At 37.0% G+C, this 13,802-nt stretch overlaps 1 protein-coding gene across 2 annotated transcripts; it reads left to right on the plus strand.

Moving 5' to 3' along the window:
* The first annotated feature begins 6,444 nt into the window (after positions 1-6,444).
* On the plus strand, positions 6,445-10,595 carry LOC140985788 (protein sym-1-like). 2 transcript variants are annotated; one of them, XR_012176854.1, is made up of 8 exons: positions 6,445-6,910; positions 7,348-7,435; positions 8,377-8,578; positions 8,675-8,960; positions 9,050-9,144; positions 9,644-9,716; positions 9,874-9,929; positions 10,053-10,134. XR_012176854.1 is itself a non-coding variant. In XM_073453713.1 (7 exons), exons 1-7 carry the CDS (start codon positions 6,564-6,566, stop codon positions 10,545-10,547), a joined length of 864 nt encoding a protein of 287 aa, XP_073309814.1. In that variant the 5' UTR covers positions 6,449-6,563; the 3' UTR covers positions 10,548-10,595. The 2 variants fall into 2 exon arrangements, 1 of the variants encoding a protein (XP_073309814.1); XM_073453713.1 differs by lacking the exons at positions 8,377-8,578; positions 8,675-8,960 and adding an exon at positions 10,467-10,595 and having other exon boundaries at positions 6,449-6,910; positions 9,837-9,929; positions 10,053-10,139.
* The last annotated feature ends 3,207 nt before the right edge of the window (positions 10,596-13,802 follow it).

A 13,802-nucleotide genomic window follows, 5' to 3' on the forward strand; every position in this document is an offset into this window, starting at 1 on the left:
AAACAATCCAAAGGATATGCCGTGCCAATCAACTTCATTTTGAAGAATAAAGGTTTGGTTGATGACTCAGCTGAAAAGTCATCCAAATTCGAATTTTTTAATGCTAAGAATGTTCAGCCGCCAAGGGCGAAGCTGGACATATCTCCTGAGCAGTTGTTAAAAGCCAAAAAGGAGATTGGGATAGAGGCAGCTCCCAAAAAGGGGAAGACAAACGACTTGGCGAATTCAAAGAAAACAATCAAAGGAAATTTATTGTAAGTGAAATTGAATCGGAGAAAACTCCTTCTCCGAAAATCTTGAAAAAGCCAAGAACTCAGAAGACCAAACCGATTGCTGCGGTTGAAATCATTCTAGTTGAGAGATTGAGGGCAACTGGAGTCGAACAGCCCATCAGTGCAATACCTCTCAGGAAAGTTCCAGTTGCTTCCTCAACTGAACATCAGCATCCTCCTCCAGTTTCTCCCTCAAAGAAGACTATCACCGAATCTAGTGATAAACAGAAACAAGTTGGAGTGAGAGCACCACCTATCACTATCACCGGCACAACTTCATTGCCTTTTGCAAGACAAAAGGGAGTGGTGATACGAGAGAAAGTGGATGCAACTGTTTCAGGGCTGAGCATTTCTGATGCCCTAACTGACCCAAAAGGTAAGGACAAGATGATTGAAGAGCCAAGACCAACCAACCCGATTCAGACTCATATTGAATTAATATGGGAAGAAATAAATGAGTTTTCTGAATCGAATTTGAAATATTATAATGAATGGGTAATATTTAGAACTGAAGTATTTGCCAAGCGATTGCAAAAGACACCAGTTTTGAATAAATTCATCGCTTTGGAACAACAGTTCTAAAGGTAGTTAAAGTTGCCACAATAGCTCAAGCGCTGGAAAAAAAGAATTATTTCTTTGATCTGATGCGTGCCAAAAGGCTAGCTCAAGTCATAGCTCATCTACGCTTGAACTATGTTCCTACCAGTCCAACTGCCTAAAATGACAAAGCATTTTATGAACAGCTGGACACGGATCTTCTGTCATTGCAGATGAGGATAAAAAATTGGGAAAAGGATCAACAATTGATTATTCCAGCAACTTCCCAAAGTCCATCCTCAGAAGAGAAGGCTGAACCGTCAACAAATTAGCCAGAGCCATCCAAGGAAGCAGTTGCAAAACTATATGAGCAAGCAACTGATCTTTCTTCCAAGGATGCCCAATTCTCATCTCCTCCGCATCAATCCTCTCCAGCAGATCTTTAACTTTACTTCGATGCTGAGCTGTCACTGGCAAATGTAGATGAAGTGTTACAATCGGTTGCCGCTGGAATCCAGCTGAATGCTATAACTGAAGAATCAGTTGAAGACCCGAGTAAAATTTAGCAATCAGCCTCAGAGGCTATTCTACACGTTATTGAAGAACCAGTTCAGTCGCCTGCCATGACTGAACAAGTAGTTCAAGCTGAAACTGACGTGGCTCAGTTGCACTCTGAAAAGCTGAAGAAGTGAAAGTACCAACTTATGAGCCAACTGAAGTGTCAGCTGATAAGCAAACTGAAGAGCCTACCAGCTCAATTGCTACTCAACTTTCTACCTCTGCTGAAGAGACTCATCAGAAATCAGTTGAAGATACTATTCCTGTATCAATTCAAACCGAGACTGAAACAACAGATAAGGCCCTGGTGATTTTCAATGAAGAAGACAACGAGCAAGAACCATAATCATTTGGAGCCCTGTCTCCTGAAATACCAGTGGCTGCTGAATTTATGCTAGAAGGAATTCAGGCCGGTTTGCACACTATTATCTCAACGATTTCTGATATGAAGTCAAACCAAATGCTGCACACCTTGAAGATTGATTCTACAAAGGATAGTACTTTGAAGAGCCTCAACCAGGTCACCAAAGACATCACTGACTTATTCATCCTAGTATATCAGTTGAAAAAGGACAGAGTTATAGTTCCAGCACTTTTCCAGACTCAAGACATGCCCAAATCTCGCATTGATTTTGTGCAAACAGTCATGACAAAGAGGATGGATCAGATGTCAGGAAAAAATGTTGAATGTTATATCTATTGTCACATCAGAAGTCTGTACATTATCCAACAAAATAGATGGGTTTGACAAAAAAAGGAAAAAGAGCAGCAGCAGCAGTTATCTAAGAAAAGAATAAGTCAACCAACTGATCAAGGACCAGCTGATAAAAGAGCAAAGAAATGAAGAAGTCCATATCAGTTAGAAAACAGTCTCTATATTCAGTTGAGAATTTTGGCTGACTTTCAGTCAGTCAGTAGAAGATTCTTTTCTTCTAATATTCTTTTATTCTTTCATTCTTCGTACGAATCTTTATATTGAAATAGTTATCAATAAAAGATTATTTTATCTACGAGAGTTCAGTTTGATCAGTCCATAAATTCTAAGTTTTGTCAAACACCTAAAAAAGAGAAATTTTTGGAAATCTTAATTTCGGAGTTTGACAAATTAAGCGTGAAAAATTTGAACAACTGATCGAGAAAACTGAAGGCAAATGGACTGAAGATTAATGCGTATATTATCAAAGGCAACTGAAATAAGCTAACTGAACCGTGTAGTCAACTGGACGATCAGTTAAGACATATCATTTATACAGCAATCAGTTAACCCTATCGACTATAAAGAGGAAACTGATAAATCAGCTTGACATTTCATCAGTTAAAGAAGTAGCTATCAAGCGACAATTTGTACAAATACAGACTGTAACTTTTAGTGGGAACGTCGAATTTCAGAAAAGCTACCGCGTACAATTTTCAGAAGAATGTTGACGTGTCCAACGGATATAACAATGTTACCGTTGGAAGCAAAGCCTATGAATAACCGAGAAGATCAGCTGGGAAAGTCTTAACCAAGTTACTGAATTATCTAGTTAGCAAGAACTCTGCACACATTCATTCTCAGTTAAAGCTTCAAGCTCTCAAAATCTCACCCTTATCATAAATATCTATAGCTTTCAGGCTATATATTGAGCTTAAGTACAAACATTCATTGCTATATTATTCGATCTTGTAGAGATCATTTTTGCTTAGAAATACACATCAGTAGAAGTACTGAAAAATTGTATTGATACTAAGAGTTTCAGTTTGACAGTGTTAAGTTCAAAATGAAGTGGGTTTGTACAAATCTTTGTATAGATCAAAGTCTTTAGTGAATATCCTATCTTCGTGATATAAGGGATGACGTAGGAGTATTTGAAATCTCCGAACATCCACAAACCTTGTGTTCTTTCTTATCAGTTATATTCTATATGTCCTTCAGTTATTTATGCACTTTTATCAAGTTAACTAATTGACATTGACAACAAGATTCATGAATTCAGTTTATCACTAAACTGATTCATTATTCAAAAAGTTCCCCTTCTAAACACTTTTTTACTCCCAATCGATCCTAACAGAATTGGTATAGCAGTTATGGGTGTTTCAGCTCCAGTAGACATCAGTCGAGCAGCTGGTATGGCTTAAAGAATGATAGGCTTGGTTTTCTGTGACCTAGGTTTCTTCACAATCTTTGGAGACGATGTCTTCTCCGAATCACTTTAGCTGACAATCAATTTCCTTTTGATTGTCAATTTCTTAGCCATATCCTTGGCTTTGGCTACAATCATAGATTTTGTAGCACCAACGTCTCAATCTCAGTTTTGAGTTTCACAAATTATGATGGGGAGATGTCAAGCTTGGTTCTGGGTGGCTGAACATTTTTGGCTTTGAAGACCTTGAACTTTGATGACTTTTCAGCCTAGTCATCAACAAGACCTGAGCTTTCAGCAAATAACTGAACTGTAGAGCGAAGCAATTGGACTACTTTGAAAATTGAACCATGTTCTTCAAGATATTGAAAATAATTGTTGACTAGTTCAATCTTATGCCTTTCATGATTGTAGTCATGATTTGAAACTTTTCCAATGTGAGGGTAGCAAATGGACCTGCTTTGGCGAGGACGCCCTTTGCAACAATATCAGCTAGCAGTTGGATTTCTGGCTTCAGTTCCTTCTTGGGGTCGGATACTTTGATCTTATTCCCATCAGTAGACAACAGAGTCTGCATTTCTTCAATATCTGCTAGTTTAATATCAGAAAAGTGAGACAAACCGTCAGTTGAGAGTTGTTAGAGATTGCTGAAGGAATCTTCATCCACAATCAATACTTGATTGTTGATGGTCATTATAATCTTGCCATCATCAGAAATCTTGTTGTTGGTATAAACTTCTTGAATTTCCTTAAGATAAATTACCCGGATTGCGATTCTCAAGAATTTATTCATGCCAGCAGCTTCAAGCTTTACAAATACGCTTCTAATAGCTTCATCTGATACAGATAGAACAGAGTCAAAGTCGATTGCCATTGCGTTGATTTTCTGCAAAAAAACGCTATGAGTGTTTGAGTGCTTGAGAGTTTAGAATAGAGTAAAGTAAACTGAATGGGGGCGGCACAAATATTTATGTTTGTGACTATTCAAATTTTTGGACACTAGTTCAATGTTGTTTTCCCTTTAATGCTTTATTATTTCCTGCACTGAATCTTGGAAAAGAATTAGTATATAAAATATTAATCAAGTTAAGATAAATCAATCAATCCAAGATATTTGAAGTGTCGAAGTGTTTTGAAGGGGGGTTGAATAAACATCATAAGATATTTGACTCTTTTTCGATAAAGGTGAACCAATTTAGTGATAAATTGAATCCAGGAATCTTGTTGTTGATATCAGTCAGTTAATTAGTTTAAATTGCGGAAATAAATCAACTGATAGATTGAATACTCAACGTATAACTGAAACAAAGAACACAAAGATTTTATGGATGTTCGGAGACTTCAAATGCTCCTACGTCACCCTTTCTATCACAAGGATAGGATTTTCACTAAAAGACTTTGGTTGAATACAGAGGCTGTAATAACCAACTTCAGTTTGAACTTAAACCCTACCAAAATGTAACTCTTAGTATCATTACAATTTATCAATATACAACTGATATTCTTTTCTTAGCACAACTGATCTTAAAAGATCGAATACAACAATGTAATGTGCTAGTGCTTTAACTCAGATGATAACCTGAAAGCTATGAATTATCTTTGTTAAGTGTGAGATTTTCTGTATGAATATCGTAACTGAACTTGTATGCTTGAATTCAAAATTCACTGAGAATAATTGTGAAAAAGTTCTTGTCTCAGCTGAACTCCACGGCTATTTATAGGATTTGCTTCTTATGGTAACATTGAATACGTTAAATGACTCATATTAGTTGATTTGTCCTTTCTGAACGTGTCAACATTCTTCTGACAATAATACACTATGACATTCGGATATGCGACACTCCCACTGCGAGTTACAATTTGCTTTTGTACAATTTGTCGGTTGTTGGCTACACTCTTAACTGATGACGTGTCAAACTGATTATTAGTTGACTATATAGCCGATCAGTTGAGTTGACTGCATAACTGATCATTTCTAGCTGATAGTTCAGTTATCATCGATCTGTTCGATTGCCTTTGATTATTTAACGCATTAATTATCAGTTCGTGCAACTTCAGTTTAAGATCGAATTAATTCAGTTGAGCCGATCAGTTCTGCAATCTTCAAAATCTTTATTTGTCAAACTCCGAAATTCTAATTACAACAGACTAATACGAACACAAATACGAATTCAAAATGACATGATTGCATGTAAGGGCAATGCTCAGTTGACGGGTGAGAGTGTCGCTGGTGTTCCCGCTACCTAGTAACATGGTAATACGTAAGATTGATCAATCGACAAACAGCTGATACGAAAGTCACAATCAATGATCTGAATTCATCGAAGGGGAAAACGTATATATATATGTATATGATGAAAGGAAAAGTATATTTTGAAAGAAAATGTTTAAGTTTATGCATACTTATGAAAATCTATTTTTGTTAAAACTATTTTCACTGTTGCCTATGGATATATGCGTATTAGTTGTTACTATGGTTAAGTCTTGCTGACACTAGGTGTGAATGATGCATTTGAGGATTTTGATGTTGAGACAGGAGAGTTGAATGAATGAATTGGATGGACGGATGGTGCACTAACCCGAGGATCTATGCATTGCTAGTTTTCCGCAAAGTTATAATTTTACATTACTTTAAAGATTTTGATGACTTTTATGCTTATGAGTGGTTTTTTGAGAAGATTCTAGATGTTTATGCTATTTTAGAAAAATGCTAGTTTTATGTTTGATTTGACATTTACAGTTTTATGGCTTTTACTGCACTTTTGAATTTTGAATAAAATAGATGATGAATTTATTTTAAATGGTGTATATAATGGTGTATATATATAAAANTCCTTTAGCCAAACGAAGGATTGTAGTGGGTTGCGACCCGACTGATCTTGTTGACCCATTTTCGCAGTTCTTTCGGACATATCACTCCCAATATGTATATTAAAAAATTTAGTATAATAATTATTACTGGACCCTTGCCTTGCCCTCCCTAAAACCTCGAAAAAACCCACAGTCTACCTGGAAGCAACGTGCTGCAAAGTGTATATTATCATCCATTAGCCGAAGCCAAGCAACCAAAGCTATGTCATGTTCGATTCAAGCAACTATTACCCGAAAGTACCATATTTTGTTCCGAGTGGGAGATTTCATCTCTCCTCCCTGTATCAATTTGGGTACCCGAATTAAGGTTCCAGTGTATAACACCATACACGTCAATGGGAGCTGTCGTATCCGAAGTTCGGCAGACGGGTTCAGATTGTTTACGCGTCCTCATTTCGGGTTTGGGCATTTGTGTCTACGCTCTTTGTGGGTTTCGAGTGGAGGAGCTGGTGGTGGGTCTGGGGGCTCTGGCGATGGAAGCTCTGGTAACGGAGATGGCAGCAGTGGTGGCGGTGGTGGTCGTGGGAGTAACTGGTCATTTCTTTCATGGTAAAGATTTTGATAATTCGTAGTAATTTTTTTCGTTTCTCTGTTTTGGTTATGATGTTTTTTCCTTAAATTGGATTGAGTATGACTAAAGACTGCTCTTTTAAGGAAAGCCTTCAAAAGTCCATGTCATGTCACTAACACAAGCTTTGCGGGTGTAGATTCCTTTTTTTTTTCGCATATTATTTATATCCTTAGATCGTCCAAGATATTAAAAAAAGTTGACTCGAAATACTTGTAAGAATGTTCAGCAAATAGATTGTGAATTCAGCTTTGAATAAAGCTTATCCTATCAAATTCTGTCCAACTTATGGTGGAGACATTGTAAATATATGGCCGGAGAGGTTCTCATCTCAAGAATTGTACTTTCTGACTAATTTGTGGTTTCTTGTTAAAACTGAGTACTTCTCTCTTTCATAACATGTATCATTTCTATCTAGGTATCTGGCTCTTCTTGCCAAGTATCCTGTGATGACAAAAGCTGTTACATCTTCATTTTTAAATTTGGTTGGCGATGTGATTTGTCAGGTAAAATCCTATGCTCACATGATTCATTAGACTAAATTATGGAGACTTTTAGATGAAGTTATTATTTTCTCCCTCTGAGTGGGCTGCACGAAAAATTTCGGATACATTGTGGGGTATTGTATAATAAATACTCAGAATTTTTGGATGGTAATGATATCATTTTCTTTTCTGTTTGTGGTTAAGTTTTGCTAGCTTTAATAAAGTGTAAGCTTCATTGTGTAAAATAAAACATTTGCTAACGTTGTCACGTAAGGTCATTTTTAGGTAATTTTATACCCAAGAAGAGATTTTGACTAAATTCTAGGCAGTGTTCTAAATGGCGGTCGAGGCGGCCGCCTAGGCGGTGCCTAGGAGGTAGGTGGCCCTCGACCTAGTAGAATTTCTAGGAGATGAATTATGCTGGCCATTATTCTATAATTGGAGGAAAACATCAATCCAAAATGTTTCCGATGACAGTTTGATGAATTTCTAGTTTTTTCATGTGCCTGAATTTCATGCATAATAGGTCATGAAAAACCATCTTGAGTTTTGATCTCCTGGCTGCGAGCTTTGGTTAGCCATGGGAAGATTGGATTTACCGAAAATGAGTTGTGAATTCATGTTGGAGAAGTATGTGACAGGAGTAGTGGATTTTAAGACATTTAAAGATGCTTTACACTTTCTTCTACCCATCTGATCTATTCACGGCAGAGGGATTCCAATCCTGTTTACATATTCTATCAATAACTATTTTGGTATTTATAGTGAGTAATTCATTCTCTTGTTGTGTCAATATTTTTGTTGATGATGGTGCTATCTTTCCTCTAATTCCAAGATCATCATAAAGTCAAAAGTACTACATTTTCACTTAATTTTCATACACTGAATTAGCAGTTGTGTATCTTAAAAAGACCTGACTTTTTCGAGAATCAGTATCTTATAATTAATAACCCGTGCCATAGTTTCAGAAAACACTTCACATATCGCCTGCATTCCTTTTCAAAGACAACATATTCAGCTGCTTGCTTGTAAGCTTAACCATGTTTCTGGTTTTGGAACAGAAGGTTCTGATTTCAGCGGATGGTGGAACAGAAACCAAGCTGATTGGATATGGTGATCATGTTACAAAATATTTTGGACATTCTATTTTTCATCACAAAAATGGTAAAATGAGCTTGAAGTTAGGTTATACAAATCAAATAGTTCAAATTTTATAAATCAAGCTGTTTATGTTTATTTTTCTGGTACTTGTGGTTCCAGCTTCATATTTGCAAGAACTGGAATCGAACTATAATTTGGTTTTGGTTTTTGGGAGATGGTTTGGAAGGTTTCAGTTTACAGTTCGAGAGGTACCATGGTTGGGTCTACTTGTTGCTACATACCTTACGCTCGTTGGACATATAAGCTTGATCAAAGTTTTGTTGATTGAACTATTGCTTAAATTACTTTCTTTTTTTTTATACCCTGGGGATGGAGGAAATGGAAATCAAAACCTTGACCTGACCTTTCTGTAATAAGGAAGAGGTGGTGCCAATCCAGCCGAATGGTTGTTGAGTTACCGTTATGTCTTGCTTGAATTATGAGGAACAACTTTCCTGATATCATACATTTTTTATATGCTTTTGAATACCGCAGCTCGTGATTGATCAAGTACCGTCACTAGACTTGAAGAGGACATTTCTCTTCGCATTTTTGGGGCTCGTTTTGGTCGGCCCAGCATTGCATTTCTGGTAATGACTTGAAAGTTTGTCTATCATACCAATCTAGTAATAACTCTGCTATTATTTTGTCTTTTTATTTTTTCTGATAACTATGCACTGTATCTTTTATGAGTGGTTACAAAATCTCAACCTTCATATCTTGTGACTAAAAATAGTTGTTTATTAAACTCTTGTTACACCAACTCTAGTTTATACAACAGTAGAATGATGTTCATGACGAACTCTATAAATCTTCAAGAAAAACTTATGGGTGGCTACCAAGCTTTAGTTCTCATTTCTAAACTTGTATAAAATGACAATTATACTGATATGGATGAGAAGGATTCCAAATTTTGTGTGTTATGTTATGGAACTGAATTTTCATGTCTACGAATGAGATTCCTCTGATCTTGTAGTAACTTCAGTTGGTGTTTGATTGCCAAAAACTCAGCATATCTATTAATTAATTATTCACTTATTTATTTATTACAATTCAGACTTGAACTGACTTCTCTTTCTTCCCATCAAGGTATTTATTTCTGAGTAAATGGATCACAGCCCCCGGAGCTTCTGGTGCTTTCTTGAGGCTTGTCCTTGATCAGGTATTCAGGTTACATTGTTTTCGGCTTCTTGATTACGTTATAATAATTCTATAACAATATATCGTAAATGATTTGACCTCTTTGGGTAATTCTAATGACTGTTGGTCTTATCCTGCACAGTTTCTTTTCTCACCCATTTTTATCGGAACTTTCCTAGCGGCTTTGGTGACTCTTGAAGGAAGGCCGTCACTTGTGATCCCAAAGCTACGACAGGTATTGTTAAAGATCCTTGTATGCATATGCTAATTTTGGTTACCATTGAAATGGAAGAAGGATTTGGCTGACTGTTTTATGATGAAGACGTATCTAGAAAATGTTTAATCATTTAATTTTTAGGAGTGGTTCTCCTCAGTTCTTGCAAATTGGCAACTATGGATACCTTTCCAGTTCCTTAACTTCCGATTTGTGCCACAGCAATTTCAGGTTTGATTTATTTCTGAGGACATTTCTTGAATTCATTTGTTTGTCTATTTAACGGGAGAGGACAAAATGTTCTTACTGGGAACATAATTGAAGTACAAGAAATAAACTAAAACTGTAGAGTATATGCCATTGGCACATCTAATGTGAGATTGTTGGACCAGATTACTATTTAAAAGTTATAGTTGTAGAAATTTTTACAAACAGAACAATCCAAATGGCTGCTTTGTCACGGTGCAACCGCATAGGCAGCCACATAAAATAATAAGATGTTAAGAAAACATTTATTCGCAATGAATGGTTTTATACAGTATTTGACAAAACTGACAGGTCCTTGCTGCAAACTTTATTGCCTTGATATGGAATGTGATTCTGTCATATAAAGCTCACCAAGAAGTTGCAGTCAAATAAGTAGGTAAACTTATTTTCCTTTATCCATATTTTACAATTTTGATATATGCTATTTTTGTTTCTATATGGATTGCATCTCATTCATGACTAAAATACTCAGACTAACACCGATTCACCTTGTCTTTCTTTTTCCTGGAATTCGTACAATGATGTACACCACTTTCAAGGTGTTCATGACTACACATGCAAAATGGAGCTTTGGCCCATGAGCGTGGTGTACATATATTTGGGCTTGTTGAGAAGGTGATGGATCTGGAATAGGTGATTCCTAACGAGTTACTTCATGACATCAATTTGTTGTCATTCTCTTCCTCATTTGACGTATTTATGGTGAACTTCAATTTGAATAAGATAAATGATAGCTTTGAAAAGCTAGTCAATGCGCTTATGACTTATGAGACCACCATAGAGCAGAGAAATGTTGTTTTCTAGTGGGCTTCTCGTCACGGACGAATAATGGCCCACAAGGTAAGGGAAAGAAATGTTCTGCCTCATACAAGAAAAACAAGCCCAATAAGAAGCAAGATCCAAAAGACACTTGAAGGGCCCAAAAGTCCCGATAAGTCAGAACATGTATGTTTCACTGCAAGAAGTCTAGACATAAGAAATTATCTGGGCCAAAAATGTTTTGGCAATGATAAGTGAATGTCCAAGTAAACACGATAAGAACAACAACAACCAAAAGAAAACAAGACAGTCTGAACCAAGCACAATTGTGGCACGCTAGCCTATAACATATTTCTCAAAGAAGGATGCAAAAGCTAGTGGGAGAGGGCATGTTTGACTCGTCAGACATAAACTCTCTAGATACATGTGAGTCCTGTCTGAAAGGAAAAATGACCAAGGCTCTTTTCCTAGGAAAAGTGGAGCGTGCACATGATCTGTTGGATTTGATCCACACTATGTGTGTGGCCTGCTAAGTGTTAGCACGAGATTTTTCCATTCTTACTTCATCACCTTCACCGATGACTACTCGAGTTATGGATGTGTGTATTTAATGAAATACAAGTCTGAAGCCTTTGAAAAGTTCAAAGAATTCAAAGCAGAAGTAGAGAAACAGTTAGGAAAGAGTATTAAAACACTAAGATCAAATCGAGGTGGACAATACTTGAGTACTGAGTTTTAAGACTACCTTAAGGAGAATGAGATTCTCTCACATTGGACTCCGCCTGCCACACCCTAGTTGAATGGTGTGTCAGAATGTCGTAATCGGACATTGATGGACATGGTCCGATCTATGATGAGATTCACTGAATTGCTGACATCCCTTTGGGGATATGCGCTTGAAACAACGACAATGTTGTTGAATCAAGTCCATACAAAGGCAGTGGATAAAACGCCATAGGAGATATGAATGAGAAAGCTGCCCAAATATTCTTATTTAAGAATACGGGAATGTCCTGCTTACGTGAAACAGGTAGTAGGAGACAAATTGGATAGTAGAGCCAATTTGTGCTACTTTGTGGGATATCTAAAGAACTCTGTTGGATATTACTTTTATTATCCTAGTGAAACAAAGGTGTTTGTTTCAAGGAATGCCACCTTGTTAGAGAAGGAGTTTCTATTAGATAGAAAAGTTGGGATGATAGAACTCGATGAGATTCGAGAACCTAGAACCCACACCCTATCAGCCAATCAAAGAAACACAAGCTCTTAGGAGATCCGAAAGGATCTCAGGCCGCCTGATAGGTTGAGCCTGCTTCTTGAAGAGGGCCAAGGTTAGCCCATTCCTGGATGTGATTCAAGAAATTTCAAGTAAGTATTTTCTGATGCCGATTCATCTAAATGATTTGAATCCATGCAGTCCGAGATGAACTCCATGTAGTCGAACCAAGTGTGGTCTTTAGTAGATGCACATGAGGGAATTGTTCCCATAGGATGCAAATGGATTTACAAGAGGAAACTTTGAGCGGATGGGAAGGTGGTGACCTTCAAAGCTAGATTGGTAGCAAAAGGATATACTCGAAGACAAAGTGTGGACTATGAGGAAACTTTTTCTCCAGTCGCGATGTTGAAGTTCATTAGGATATTGCGAGCCATAGCAACAATGTATGGCTATGAAATATGACAGATGAATGTGAAGACAACGTTCCTTAATGGGGATACTAAGAAAGAAATTTACATGTAACGTACCGTACTTTTGAAAACTTAAAATTGGCGAAAAAAATTAAAAATTTTTTTAAATACAAAATAAACTTTCAAATTGCGATCATCAATACATTGTTCATCAAGATATTTGCGATAAAAATATCACATATAAAGTTTGCTAAAAACACTTGTTTAAATATCGTAAACAATAACGTGAAATCAGAGTATTTGAAACATTGCATAATTTCTTAAAAACATTGGCGGTCTTCGGGTTTAGCCTCCTGCGCAGTCCAAGCCGACTCATTGGTCCCCACCCCTCGTCTTCTCAAAGTCATCCTCACCTGCATCGATCAAGTCTAGTGAGTCTAAAGACTCAACATGTATAAACTGGAGATAGCAAGTACTACATAATAAAATCGCATGCATCTTTAAAGTAGGGCTTATATACTTCAAACTTGAACGTAATAAAATAAACATACTTGAAACTTGAACTTAGTAGCATAAACGTAGACGTGCCATTATCATAAAACTTTTCATAAAGATACTTGCATCATACATACTTGAACATACATAAACTTCATCATTTTGCGTAGAGATATGTTTCAAAGCAAGTGACACATACATAAATGCGCCTGATCAGACTAAACTACAGTACTGGGCTGACAGAGAAAATCCACTGCCACATACATGAGATTCCCGATCATGCTTTACCGGGTGGATTTGTCTCTGGTCATGCTTTACCGCTGTCAAATTATGATCTAAACCCGGTCATGCTTTACCGGGGTGGAGAGGTCCCCGGCCACGTTCACCGACTTCCAAACCCGTTCATAATTTGGTCACAAGACATTTAGCATACCTCAAAAACATAAACATATTTTATTTTGCCCGTCGAACATACTTACTTGGCGTTGAGGGATTTGTTGGATCTCGCTTGGGGCCACTGCTGCACATACTAACATGAGTTCGAACACTTATCTTTCATAGCTTAGACGTATATTCATGCTCACACCAAAAAATGACAATTTTCCTTATGACGTTCTAAATCTCTCGGGACTTGACATCGTTTAATCATCGTAGCAAATCATGACATCAAACCCCAAAAACAATCCCTAAAAAAATATTTTTTAAAGGGGTACACAGACCCCGTGTAAGGGTCCGGGTACATGT

The sequence above is a fragment of the Primulina huaijiensis genome, chromosome 10 (assembly GCF_012295235.1).
Source record: "Primulina huaijiensis isolate GDHJ02 chromosome 10, ASM1229523v2, whole genome shotgun sequence".
In the NCBI taxonomy this organism is placed as follows: Eukaryota; Viridiplantae; Streptophyta; class Magnoliopsida; order Lamiales; family Gesneriaceae; genus Primulina; species Primulina huaijiensis.